The 13,529-nt window shown below is 35.8% G+C and overlaps 1 protein-coding gene across 6 annotated transcripts; it reads left to right on the forward strand.

Annotated features, from left to right (window-relative positions):
* The first annotated feature begins 822 nt into the window (after positions 1-822).
* On the forward strand, positions 823-10,685 carry LOC133823172 (paired amphipathic helix protein Sin3-like 4). Of its 6 annotated transcripts, none has more exons than XM_062255788.1 (24): positions 830-1,412; positions 1,569-1,714; positions 2,164-2,319; positions 2,441-2,627; positions 2,743-2,841; positions 2,931-3,098; positions 3,184-3,541; positions 3,631-3,767; positions 3,903-3,978; positions 4,058-4,087; positions 4,314-4,594; positions 4,692-4,846; positions 6,295-6,422; positions 6,510-6,764; positions 6,892-7,584; positions 7,731-7,801; positions 8,028-8,663; positions 8,766-8,866; positions 8,954-9,092; positions 9,185-9,337; positions 9,459-9,622; positions 9,705-9,816; positions 9,903-10,085; positions 10,350-10,685. In XM_062255788.1, exons 2-23 carry the CDS (start codon positions 1,641-1,643, stop codon positions 10,053-10,055), a joined length of 4,326 nt encoding a protein of 1,441 aa, XP_062111772.1. In that variant the 5' UTR covers positions 830-1,412; positions 1,569-1,640; the 3' UTR covers positions 10,056-10,085; positions 10,350-10,685. The 6 variants fall into 6 exon arrangements, with proteins under 6 accessions (XP_062111774.1, XP_062111772.1, XP_062111773.1 ...); XM_062255785.1 differs by having other exon boundaries at positions 833-1,412; positions 10,413-10,685; XM_062255786.1 differs by having other exon boundaries at positions 833-1,374; positions 10,413-10,685.
* The last annotated feature ends 2,844 nt before the right edge of the window (positions 10,686-13,529 follow it).

A 13,529-nucleotide genomic window follows, 5' to 3' on the forward strand; every position in this document is an offset into this window, starting at 1 on the left:
TATATAAAAAATAAGTACTAAAAAAAATATAAAAGATAAAATATGGTATATAAATAAAATTTTACAAATATATGAAAAAAAAACTACCATAAAAATATAAACGAAAAAAATATCCCATAAAAAACTTAAAAAAAAAAAAGCTGTCATTTTTTTCAAAAACTTATAAAAAAATCTCTTATTTAATGTAATTTCCTCTCTCTAAATGTGATGTGGATTGCATTAGGCCCAAATTTTGTAGCTCACTCCATTCTACTTCTTACTTTCCAAGTCCCAAGTCCTAACCCCTAACTATTTTCCGTGCCGCCGTAACCAGTAGCCACATCAATCATAAACTACCTCACCAGCTCACCTTCCATGTATATAATCTCAGGGTCAAGTAAGTAAGAGTATACAAAAACAAAAAATTAATAATAATTAAAAAAATTCACTGAATTTAGTTTAGTTATTTCACAAAATTTGTTAAACCTAATTTGTTTTCATCATTATAATTATCATCATCCTCTACAAAAACTCAGTTTGATCACATACTTACAAGTTACACCGAACCTATCCCCTAATTCTCACTCCTCCACCCCAAAAAATAAATAAATACAAAAAAGAGAAAAATCAAAATCAAAATGTACACATTTGCCCTAACCCTAATTCCCAAATATTTATAAATCCACCACCACCACTACCACTTGACACACCATGTAAAAGCCATAAACCACGCTGTAGTTGACCCCTATACCCCTAAGTAACACACATAATTACTCAAAATTGCCACTTCGTCGTCGTTTATCATTAGTAAGCCCTCGAAAGAAAATAACTTCTCCTACTCCTATATAAGCCCTAATTTGTGCAAATTCGGGTCACAAAATTCCGAACTGGCTATAAGCGGTAAACCGGTTAACCCATCCGCAAGTAAAAACCGGGGATATTAGTACCCTTATGTTCTCCGTCTCCAGTTTCAGCTTTCATTCATATAAATATAAACATATACATATACACACATATTTATATATCACAATCTTAACACTTTCTCTACCTCCTTTTCTATCCGAGTGTGTTCTCCAACTTTCTGTTTGATTTCCGAGAAAATTTTATTAAGAAGAAGAAGAAGAGGAGAATAAGAAGAAGAAGAAGTAGAGGAAAGAAGGACAAAATAAAATTTTGTAATTTTCCTTTTTTAATTATCGCATTCCCTCCATCGAAGATTGTTGAGGAAGAATCACATAATCATCATATTCGAGCGTTCTATATTGTGTGCACTGAATAAGACTTGCTGGCTAATATTCGAAGACTTAACGATCTCGCTCTCTAAATTTTGGTTTCTGTTTTGTTTAGCGTATTCTCTCTGCAATTTTTCTTAGCGGTGCTTTGGCTTCAAGAAATGTAATTTGCTGTATTTTTTGTGGTGATCTGTTTAAGAGGTGTGAATTAGAATTATATGTGTGCCTGTGTAATTTATTTATTTATTTTTTTTGCATTATTATTATTATTATTTTGTATTTTCAAATTTCTTGTTTGGCTTTAGATCTGCTTTCGTGGTCTTTGCTTTAGTTTTAATGAAGGGGTTGGTTTTATAGGTCTTTTGGGCTTTGAATCGGAGTTCGAAGCATGGTTTTTTACTGAAGAGAAAGGAAATTTTGTTTAGAGAGATGAAGAGGTCCAGAGACGACGTTTACATGGGCTCTCAACTCAAACGGCCTATGGTGTCTTCGCGTGGTGAACCGTAAGTTCAATATCCTGTACTCTTTGTTCCATTTTTTTTTGGCTATGTACTATTCTTCGTTTTTCCGCTTGGAATCATAGTTTATTTTTGTCGATGATGAAATTGAGTTTGTTGTTATCAAAATTCTATGAGTTCGTGGTCATTGATTTTAGTTTTTGAACAAAATATTTCTATTTAATAAATCTTAAATTTATTTTATTTTTAGAAAAAAATTTGCCAAGGAGTTTGACCTGGTGAGAAAAGATCAGGTTTTTTAATGTCGGAAAACGCTTTGTCTGTAATTCCGTCTGGATTTTTATTATTTTGCCTTGCTCGGGGTAGAAATTATGTTTCAGTTTTGCGTGAAATCTTTGGTCTGATCTATCATAAGAGTACCGGCATCCTGCTACTAGTTAATCAATCAATTGCTTAATATTTTGAATTTTTATTTATTTTTGTGAAAAATGAAGGTCGGGGCAACCCCAGATGATAGGAGGGGGTGGCGCCCAGAAACTTACAACAAATGACGCACTAGCATATCTAAAGGCCGTTAAGGACATATTTCAGGACAAAAGGGACAAATATGAAGACTTTCTTGAAGTAATGAAAGATTTTAAGGCTCAAAGGTTTGATCATCATGCCATTCAATAAGCGTCCTTTTTCTGTTAATCTTCTCACAGGGTGGTCTTTGGAATCCTTTTATTTAAACTTCTTGTTGATTTGTATCTTTGATGACATTGGTTGTAGAATTGACACTGCGGGTGTGATAGAAAGGGTGAAGGATTTATTCAAAGGACATCGAGACCTGATTTTGGGTTTCAATACCTTCTTGCCAAAAGGATATGAGATTACCCTACCACTTGAGGATGACCAACCTCTGCAAAAGAAGCCTGTTGAATTTGAAGAAGCTATCAACTTTGTGAACAAGATTAAGGTGGATATATCTCTTGTTAAATGATTTGTTTTAAGAGTTTTATTTTTTATTTTTATTTGATATTATTGTTATTATAGAATGTTGTGGTCTAATAGAATAAATTTCCTACATGCAGACCCGGTTTCAGGGTGATGATCATGTTTATAAATCATTTTTAGACATTTTGAACATGTACAGAAAGGAAAACAAGTCTATCACAGAAGTCTACCAAGAGGTGTGTTTATTGCTTCTCTGGTCTGGTGCGTGAAGTTATGTTGGTCTGTAATTGCATTTAATGATTATGATGCCATTGAATTTTTTCAGGTTGCAACACTGTTTCAAGAGCACCCAGACCTGCTTGTGGAGTTTACACATTTCCTACCCGACACATCAGGAACTGCCTCAACTCATTATCCTCTGTCTGCTAGGGCCTCTCTGCTTCGTGATAGGAGCTCTGCCATGCCCACAATGCGTCAAATACATGTTGATAAGGTTTATATCTGGCCAACTTACTTTTTTTTTTTTAAAAAAAATTTGTTGATCGAGTGTACATCTGTTGTTCTTACAATGTTGACAGAAAGAGAGGACCATGGGAGACCGTGACCTTAGTGTTGACCGTCCTGATCAAGACCATGATAGATCCCTAATGAAAGTGGACAAAGATCAGCGCAGGCGTGGGGAAAAGGAAAAGGAAAAGGAAAAGGAAAAGGAAAGGAGGGAGGATAGAGAAAGAAGAGATCGTGAAAGGGATGACAGGGATTTTGAGCATGATGGCATTAGGGACTTCAATGTGCAGCGTTATCCTCATAAAAGGAAATCTGGACGTAAGATCGAAGATTCAGCTGCTGAACAAATTCATCAAGGAGGAGACGGCGATGAACATTTTGGATTGCGTCCCATTTCATCCTCTTGTGATGATAAAAGTTCTGCAAAAAGTGAGTGTTAAGTGCTTCATACATTAAAACTTAATTAATTTGAGTGTATAGATCAGTTCTTTAATTTATTGCAAGGTGTGGTGTGGCAGGTATATATGGCCAAGAGTTTGCATTTTGTGAGAAGGTGAAGGAGAAGTTACGAAATGCTGATGATTACCAAGAATTTTTGAAGTGCCTTCATATCTATAGCAAGGAAATTATAACACGGTCGGAATTGCAATCTTTGGTATGTCATGGTGTGAGCTTGTCTTTTCAGCATTAGTTTTTCTCCTTGGCTTAGAATGTAGACATTTTTTGGGCAATAAATATTTGGTGCAGTGTTCCATTAACTTTTGGTAAATTCTGATTTTTTATTGTCCAGGTGGGTGATCTACTTGGAAAATATCCGGATCTTATGGATGGATTCAACGAATTTTTGTCTCGATGTGAGAAGAATGGTAATTGTCTAATCTCAAATTGTCTATGATCTGGATACTGTATAATGAAACTTGTATCTAATTGAGTCCTGTGCTGCAGATGGGTTCCTTGCTGGTGTCATGAGTAAAAGTACGTAAAGTGATTTGTTCCCTTTTTCATCTAATGCAAGATGCTCTCTTAGTTTATTTTAAAAGTTCCGGGGATAGAAAAACAGAACTTTCTCTCTCTCTCTCTCTCTCTCCTTAAATATATATATTTATATAAAGATCCTAAAATCATTAATATTTTGAAGTGTGATTATATGAAATTTGTTTATGGTTTTATGAATTTTTTCTTTATTACGAATTCATTACAGAATCCCTGTGGAATGAAGGACATTTACCCAAACCGGTGAAGTTAGAGGAAAAGGATAGAGACAGAGAGCGTGATAAAGATGATGGGATAAAAGATCGAGAACGTGAAAGCCGAGAAAAGGAAAGGAATGATAAGGGTTCATCCTTCGTAAATAAAGATGTTGGAAGCCAGAAGATGTCTTTGTTCTCCAGCAAGGATAAGTATATTGGAAAGCCTATTAATGAACTTGACCTTTCTAACTGTGAGCGTTGCACCCCCAGCTATCGTCTTCTGCCAAAAAATGTATGCTGTGCTTTTTTTTTTTTTTACAATTTATTCATTTCTTTGTTTAAGCATTCATTACTGATGTTTTATGTTATACTTGTGTTGTTGCATGCAGTATCCAATACCTTCTGTTGGTCAGAGGTCAGAGTTGGGTGCTGAAGTATTAAATGACCATTGGGTTTCGGTCACTTCAGGAAGTGAGGATTACTCTTTTAAACACATGCGAAAAAACCAATATGAAGAAAGTTTGTTTCGATGTGAAGATGACAGGTATTGAAGCGAATATGACTTTCATTGTTATTCATGTTTTTTTGGCTTCTATTATTGTTTTGATTATTTGCATCGTCTGTTTGGCTGCTTGTTTATGTGTGCCACTAGAAAAATATAACATAATTTCTGTGAAAGCAATTAGTGCCGATTTTGTTGGTGTTTAATTTTTTGTATTTTCTAAACACTGGCTAGGGATTAGTGGTTAGATACTGTGTTTTGGAACTCTGTTTGGGTGAAGTCGTGAAATTAAAAAATGAAATTGTGTTTGATTAGGAGTTTTGAAAACATGACACAAATGGAAAATTTATTTGGCTAAGCTGTTTTATAATTTCTGCTTTAACTATACAATTATCTTTATACTCTCTGTAAAGTGTTTGGGAGGCTGATAAAATCAGTTTTACATTTAACAAAGTTAATTTTTCCATCGTAATAAAATATTGTGAAGTACTGTGTGAACACATTGTCCTTGAGAAAGTAAAGGTGCCATCCACTTTTTACAAATGGATCCCAATAGATTATGATTCTGATAATAATATACAAAATTTCAAGGAACAATAAATTCGTAACCACAAATCATAAGAGCTGAGTGATTTTCTCTCAGCAACATCGTATCTGATAAAAAAGTTACAAGAAGCAATTTTCATAATACCCCTTTTTGTAACTTTGTCTTGTCAATACGACACACCACACACGCACAAATAATGTTTAGGTTGATTTGAATAGATTCATTTTCCTGTTGACTAAGTGAGCAAACCACCCAGACTTTACAATTGAACACTGCCTTCTGCTTACTTTTGCTGCATCAAAATGAAAGCTTTACCAACAGCTTTGCATATCTTTGGTTCGTTCATACAATTTTGTATGCATGTATCCGACACACTACAAAAATATCAACTTATCATTGTATATGCATGATAGCTAGCTTCTACTACTATGCAGAGACACACTGCAAGAGAGTGAAAATAAAAGAGATTTTATTTCATTTTACAGCATCTGAATCACCTTTCACATTTCAGTCACATGGCTCAAACAGAGAACCATAATATACTAAAATAATAATTTGGTTATTGAACCAGCACGACCATTATCTCTACCTAACTTATAGGCTTCACAATTGCAGTCTAATATTGGGCTGTTTTCACTTTTGTGGTCTCTGATCAGTTCAGACCTTGACTTTTGTTTCAAACAAACAACCATACATTTTTTTAAAGGGCCGGAAGGCTTCGCAATTGCAGTCTGATATTGGGCTGTTTTCATTTTGTGGTCTCGGATCAGTTCAGACCTTGACTTTTGTTTCAAACAACCAACCATACATTAAAGGGCCGGACCAAATTATTTAATTAGAATTAAGGAAAAAAAAATTCCAACCAATTGGCCCTAAGATTTTCTATTTTCTGTACAAGCACCTTATTTATTTCTTTTTTATGTTATGTTATCATTGTAATCAGGTTTGAACTAGATATGTTGCTAGAGTCTGTGAATGTAACAACCAAGCGTGTGGTAGAACTCTTAGAAAAGATCAATAGCAATACAATAAAGACAGATAGTCCAATCCGGATTGAAGATCACTTCACAGGTAAATTTGTAGTCTTTTGGATGTCATATATATTTCTGTCATGTAGGTTTTTATCTTCTAATGGAATTTTCCCTTGTCTTACTATAGCCTTGAATCTGAGATGCATTGAACGGTTGTATGGTGACCATGGGCTTGATGTTGTGGATGTGATAAGGAAGAATACTTCTCTTGCTTTGCCTATTATATTAAATCGCTTGAAGCAAAAACAAGAAGAGTGGGCAAAATGTCGTTCTGATTACAATAAAGTTTGGGCTGAAATATACGCAAAGAACTATCACAAGTCACTTGATCATCGTAGTTTCTATTTCAAGCAACAGGACACGAAGAGCTTGAGTACAAAAGGTTCATTACTTTTTTGTATCCCATAATTTTAATTTACTTATCATGTATGACCATAGACTTTTTGTCCATTCAACTTTCACTAGACATTCATATAGCTTATTATCCATTTTTTTCACCTTTCCCCCAGCCTTACTAGCAGAGATAAAAGAAAGCAGTGAGAAGAAGCGGAAGGAAGATGATGTTCTTCTTGCTATAGCTGCTGGAAATAGACGGCCCATAATTCCAAACTTGGAATTTGAGTATCCTGATCCTGAGATTCATGAAGATTTGTATCAGCTCATCAAATATTCATGTGGAGAAGTTTGTACAACAGAACAGTTGGATAAAGTTATGAAAATATGGACAACCTTCCTGGAACCCATGCTTGGTGTTCCTTCTCGACCTCAGGGTGCAGAGGACACAGAAGATGTTGTCAAGACAAAAACTCATGTTAAAAGTGCTGCTGGAAGTGTAGGAGAGAGTGACGGCAGTCCAGGTGGTGTTGCTACTGCCACTGCTGTCAATTCCAAACAGTTAAATCATTGCAGAAATGGAGATGAAAGTATTCAGCCTGAACAGTCAAGTTCTTGTCGAACTTGGCCTGCTAATGGAGATAGTGGCAATAAGGAAGATAGTTCTATTGATGTGGATCGTGCTCGCAAGGATGATACGTGCAATAACCCTGGACTAAGTAAAGTACAGAGCAATGCATCTACAGCTGATGAAGCATTTGGAGTCACCAAACAAGAACTTCCCGGTGAACGAATAGTCAATTCAAATGCATTACACGCCACTGGTGCAGAGCAAAGTAATGGAAGAACAAACATAGAAGACACTTCAGGTTTTTAGAAGCTTTCAGCCCTTGAATTTAGTCTTCCTACTACCCCGCTTTCTCTAACTTAACTAAATGCTTGCCTTTCCTTTGATATTTTTTCCGTAATGCAATGGACTAGATGTCTGATATGCTTTCTTTCCTTCCGTTGCAAGGTCCTAGTGTTACTCCCTCTAGACCCAGTAATGGTACTGGTGTTGGTGGTCTTGAGTTGCTTTCGTCAGAGGTAAGCTTAGCAATATGATTAAAATTCTTTTTAATGTGTCAACAACAGTGATTTCGCCGGGTTGTGTGAAACTGATTTGAGTTCTTGCAAGTTTTTAGTTGATTTGCATACAAATGAAAGGTCGGGGTTTGGAGCATATATTGCCAGCTTTTGTAGAATAACTTTTATTACACACATGTATGTTGCTTATGTGCTGAAGTAATTGCTAAACCATATTGACGCTTAGGCCGGTGATTCAACAAGGCCTGTTATACATTCAAATGGGGCTTTGACAGTAGGTACCAAGAGTCATAGGTATCAAGAAGAACCTGTTGGAAATTTTAAGATTGAAAGAGAAGAAGGTGAATTATCTCCTAATGGGGATTTTGAGGAGGATAATTTTGCGAACTATGGGGAAGCTGGTTTGGATGCTCTGCATAAGGCAAAGGATGGTGCTGCTAGCAGGCAATATCAAACCGGACATGGAGAAGAAGAATTGTGCTGTGGAGAGGCAGGAGGAGAAAATGATGCTGATGATGAAGGTGAGGAAAGTGCTCAGAGGTCATCAGAGGATAGTGAAAATGCTTCAGAGAATGGTGATGTTTCTGTAAGTGAGTCGGGGGATGGTGAGGAGTGTTCTCGTGAAGAGCAAGAGGAAGATGGGGAGCATGATACTAAGGCTGAGAGTGAAGGTGAGGCTGAAGGAATGGCAGATGCCCATGATGTTGAAGGAGATGGAATGTCATTACCTCTTTCAGAACGTTTTCTACTGACTGTGAAGCCTCTAGCAAAGCATGTTCCTACATCTTTGCATGATAAAGAGAAGGATTCTCGTGTTTTTTATGGAAATGATTCTTTTTATGTGCTTTTCAGACTTCATCAGGTATGGATCACTGGGTTCTCCTTGTATATATGATTACCTTTATAATTGACATTTTTTGTGATGCGAAAGTTAAACCTTATATCCTTTCTATCTAATTGGCAGACATTATATGAGAGAATACAGTCCGCAAAAATTAATTCATCTTCTGGTGAAAGGAAATGGAGGGCTTCAAGTGATACCAGCTCTACTGATCTTTATGCTAGGTCAACATGGTTTTCATTTTCTTTCCATCAGCCTTAGCCTTATCTCATTCACTGTACTTATTTGGAGCATTGTTTTTTGTGGTACAGATTCATGAATGCTCTTTACAATCTGCTTGATGGTTCCTCGGACAACACAAAATTTGAGGATGATTGTCGAGCTATAATTGGAACACATTCATATGTTTTATTCACATTAGACAAGCTGATTTACAAACTTGTTAAACAGGTAGCGCAGCTATATTTGTAATACTTGTAATTTTCTGTCTATCCCTTGCAACCTTTTGTCATATAGTTTCTTATGCATTATCTTTTTTTTAGCTCCAAACAGTTGCAACTGATGAGATGGATAACAAGCTTCTCCAACTACATGCTTATGAAAAGTCAAGAAAACCTGGAAGATTTGTTGATATAGTTTATCATGAGAATGCTCGAGTACTTCTTCATGATGAGAACATATATCGCATTGAATGTGTAAGTCATCAGTGATAATAATAATAATAATAATATCGTGCAGATGAGATTTATATATATGTATATTTATGTACAGGAAAAATGTGCTTTTCAAAGATTCTTTGTAATTTTTATTTTGCAGTCAGCCATCCCAGCACACCTGTCCATTCAGCTCATGGATTCTGGGCATGATAAGCCAGAAGTGACTGCTGTATCTATGGACCCTACTTTTGCATCTTATTTATACAATGACTTCCTCTCAGTTCTTCCTGATAAAAAGGAGAAATCTGGGATGTTCTTGAAGAGGTTTGTTGACATATTTCAAAACTTAAAAGAGTTTTTTGCAATTTTATTACCCATTTCTGATTGATTTTCCTGGTTTTTGCAGGAATAAGCGCAAATATGCCAGTAATGATGATTTTTCTTGTACATCTCAGGCCATGGAAGGACTTCAAGTAACCAATGGTCTGGAATGTAAGATAGCTTGCATATCTTCGAAGGTAAACCATATGAAATCTTTTTCTGCTTTTGTACTTAGTTGTTTCTCTCTTTCCAGTATTGTTGTTTATAGTTTTGTGTGTATTAGGTTTCCTATGTTCTAGATACAGAAGACTTTTTGTTTCGTACAAAAAGGAGAAGGAAACGTTTGCATCAAAATAGTTTGTGCCACAGCCAGGGTAGGTCTTCAAATGGTTCAAGTAGAGCACAACGGTTTCATCGATTGCTTTCTAGCTCGTGACATGCCTTCCCATGATGTGGAGTAAATACAGTACGTACTAATTTTTATCATTAATTTGTTTGTTAGTGAATTGTTGTTCATTTTCATTTTCCACCACTCACATAACTGCATGTGTAATTAAAACAAAAGGATATCGAGTGGCTTAGTTCCATGGTTACTGAGCAACCAGTGAACTATGGTCGACCTAAAACAAACTGTTTTTTGTTTTTACAGAGGATAACACATTTATTCTCGTTTTCCATTCTTGATTTGGTGCATTGATTAGCTTAATTTTTTAATTGATGTGGATAAAAGGATAGCAGCCAGCTTCTGACGTTTGGTTTGGTTTTCCGTTTTCCATTCTTTGCCATTGAGCAGAGCCATTTTGCACCGCCACTTCTACACGGCGCCGAAAATTGAAGGAGGCGCTGGGAGCAAATAGCTTTTTATGAAATTTAACTTTTCTCGCATTATGGTATTTCTGTCTCACCAATCAAATGAGATGGATGAGAATTAGGGAGGAACATTGCTTGAAAAGTTGTAATATACTGAGTTGGTGGTTTCTCTAGCCGCGGTCCTGTAAATAGAGGTCATTGTGATGTAAACTTGTGATACATGTTCATTCAATTCATCTATATCCCTGTTAAATCATTTTGTCAAGCTCAAGTCAAATAGCATATTCTTTTCCTCTTTGTATTTCTTTTGTTCTTATTCAGTTCACGGGGTGAAAATGATGGGAGAGTCACTGTTTTGGTGCGGGCCGCTAGAGGCAAACTCCTTGTGCATCGTACTTTTTTTATGGAGTAAATGCTTGTTGCAAAACTCGCAACAAACAAATTGAGTAACAAACTTTATTTTATATATTATTGAATTCATCTATCAAGAATTTTCTCTCAAAATTTTCATATTGTACCTTTTTCATACAAGAAGATATAAGAAAAAAAAATATCAGTACTTTCTTATACACAACAACAATATTAGTCAGTGTACATGATTTACAATGACTTGCTAATTTACGATATGATCTATTTACACATTGTGGTGTTATGTTATTTCCAGAATATTAGTAGAGAAAATAAGATTTGATGTATTTGTTACATTGGACTTGACCGATATTGACCATTGATAGGATAAGTAAACATACCGTTATTATCTATTCAAGTCATATCATATAGTTGACCATAGGTCAATTCAATCTCAATTCTGAGTGGTTAGTATTCTAACTGATTGTATTATTTGAGTTCTTTGACTTGTTCGTTACCAGCTTACCCTACGGACTAGCCCATACTTACATTTTGGGAACTCGGTAGTATAATTGAGTGAGAGTGTTAATCATAGATATGAACATCTATAGCTTCTGATGAAGAAGTGAAACGAAGGTTTCCTTTTAGTTTGGTTCAAGGTGTTAAATGATAGAGATCTCATTTCAGTAATTAAATTAGTTTACTGAAATATCATTTACAAGGAACTAAGTGTTTTAAGGATAAAATACAATGAGGGGTAAAACGGTATTTTAGTCCCATCTCATTGTAGACCGTCTATAGAGGATTGAGTGACAATTATGGTTGTAACAATGGATAATTAATAGCGTATCTATATTTGTTATAGAGCGTTCTATGAATTCAAGAGTGCAATTCCAAGTCTATAGTGGAGTCACGAGGAATTAATAAGTTAGTAAATTTATTTGTTAGATTTATGATAACTTATTGGAGCTTGATTTCATAGGCCCATGGTCCCCATTGTACCTTGGATAAAATCATCTAGATAGTCTCAATTAATTGATTTAATCATCAATTAGAATTATCAAAGTTGACTAGGGCAATTTTGGATAGTTTCACAGAGTTGTGTAATTTTGAGAAGAAAAGAGAAATTATGGCAAATTTATTAATTAAGATAAATTGGTATCTAAATTAATAAATAAATTTAAATCAAGGTTCAAATTATAAATAATTAATTTGATAAAGGATTTAAATAATTATTTAATTAATTAAATCAATAGAAAATAATACATGCATTGATTTTAAGTCCAATGGGCTTATAATCAAATGAGAAATTTCACGGGCCTATAGCCCATGATAATTTCGACCTAGGGCTTCAAAATGGTTGTTATTTTATTGATTTTTTAATTAAATTAAATGGCCTAATTGAGTCTATAGAAGGAGTGCTTAGTGAGAAGTTTGATAAGTCAGATTTTCTGATAGTTTTAGATTCTCTCTAAACACAAGTCCTTTTCTAAACCTCTTTGTTATTTTCTCTTCTTCTCTCTATATCTATCTCATGTGTTGAGAATTGCCCACACTAGTCTAGGTGGTTCTAAGGACACATTGGAAGATTGTGAAGAAAATAGAAGATCGATTCAGTTTCTTGATAATACTCTGCGACAGAGAGGATACAAGAGTTAGAGAAACTGAAGGAAGGACTCTTAATTCCACTGCGTATACTGTAAGTATTATATTATTTGTTTCTCTTTGAATTCAATTTTAGAAACATGTTTTAAGCTATCTTGTATTAATTTGTTTAATATTAGATATACATGAAAATAAATAAAGATCTTGTATGCGTTTTTCTAACAGATATCACTCAGGTCATGCCAGGACTTATTGGTGAAGTAGTCGACGGCAACCACTGCATACTTTACACCACCTTTTCCTGTAGGCAAAGATCCGATTAGATCTATTCCCCAAACTGCGAAGGGCCATGGACTCTGCATCTGCTTTAACTCGTTGGGAGCTGCTCGTGGGATTTTAGAAAATCTCTGACACTTGTCACACCTCCGCACGAACTCCATTGAGTCTTCATTCATGGTTGGCCAGAAGTATCCTTGCCTTAGGATCTTTTTCGACAAACTTTGCCCCCCAGCGTGGTCCCCGCAAAAGCCTTCGTGTACCTCTTTCATCAACTCTTTGGCTTTCTCCTTTGTTATAAATCTGAGGAGTGGCATGGAGTATCCCCTTCGGTACAGGATCTCGTCGACCAGGATATACCTAGCAGCTTGACGCTGTAGGGTCCTGGCTTTGTTTCTGTCTGTTGGTAGTACGCCGCTTGACAGATACTCTACATATGGTGCCATCCATGTATCTGCCATCTGGATGACCAGAGTGGTTTCTGCTGCTTGGATGCTTGGTGCCGATAGTCGTTTGACTAGAACTATGTTCAGAGTATCAGCATCCTTTGCACTTGCCAACTTTGCCAAAGCGTTCGCATTGGAATTCTGATCGCGAGGTACTTGCTGGAGAGTGTATCTGTCGAACTGGGCTAACAGATCCTTTGCTTTGTTCAGATAGGCGACCATCTTCAAACCTCACGCCTGGTACTCTCCCAAGACTTGGTTCACCACTAGTTGTGAATCCCTATAGATGTCAAGAAATTTTATGTTCATATCCTTGGCTAACCGCAATCCAGCGAGTAGTGCTTCATATTCGGCTTCATTGTTAGAAGCAGTGAAGTCAAATCTGATTGCACAGTGAAATCGATGCCCTTCCGGCGTTATCAATA

Source organism: Humulus lupulus, chromosome 3 (assembly GCF_963169125.1).
Source record: "Humulus lupulus chromosome 3, drHumLupu1.1, whole genome shotgun sequence".
In the NCBI taxonomy this organism is placed as follows: Eukaryota; Viridiplantae; Streptophyta; class Magnoliopsida; order Rosales; family Cannabaceae; genus Humulus; species Humulus lupulus.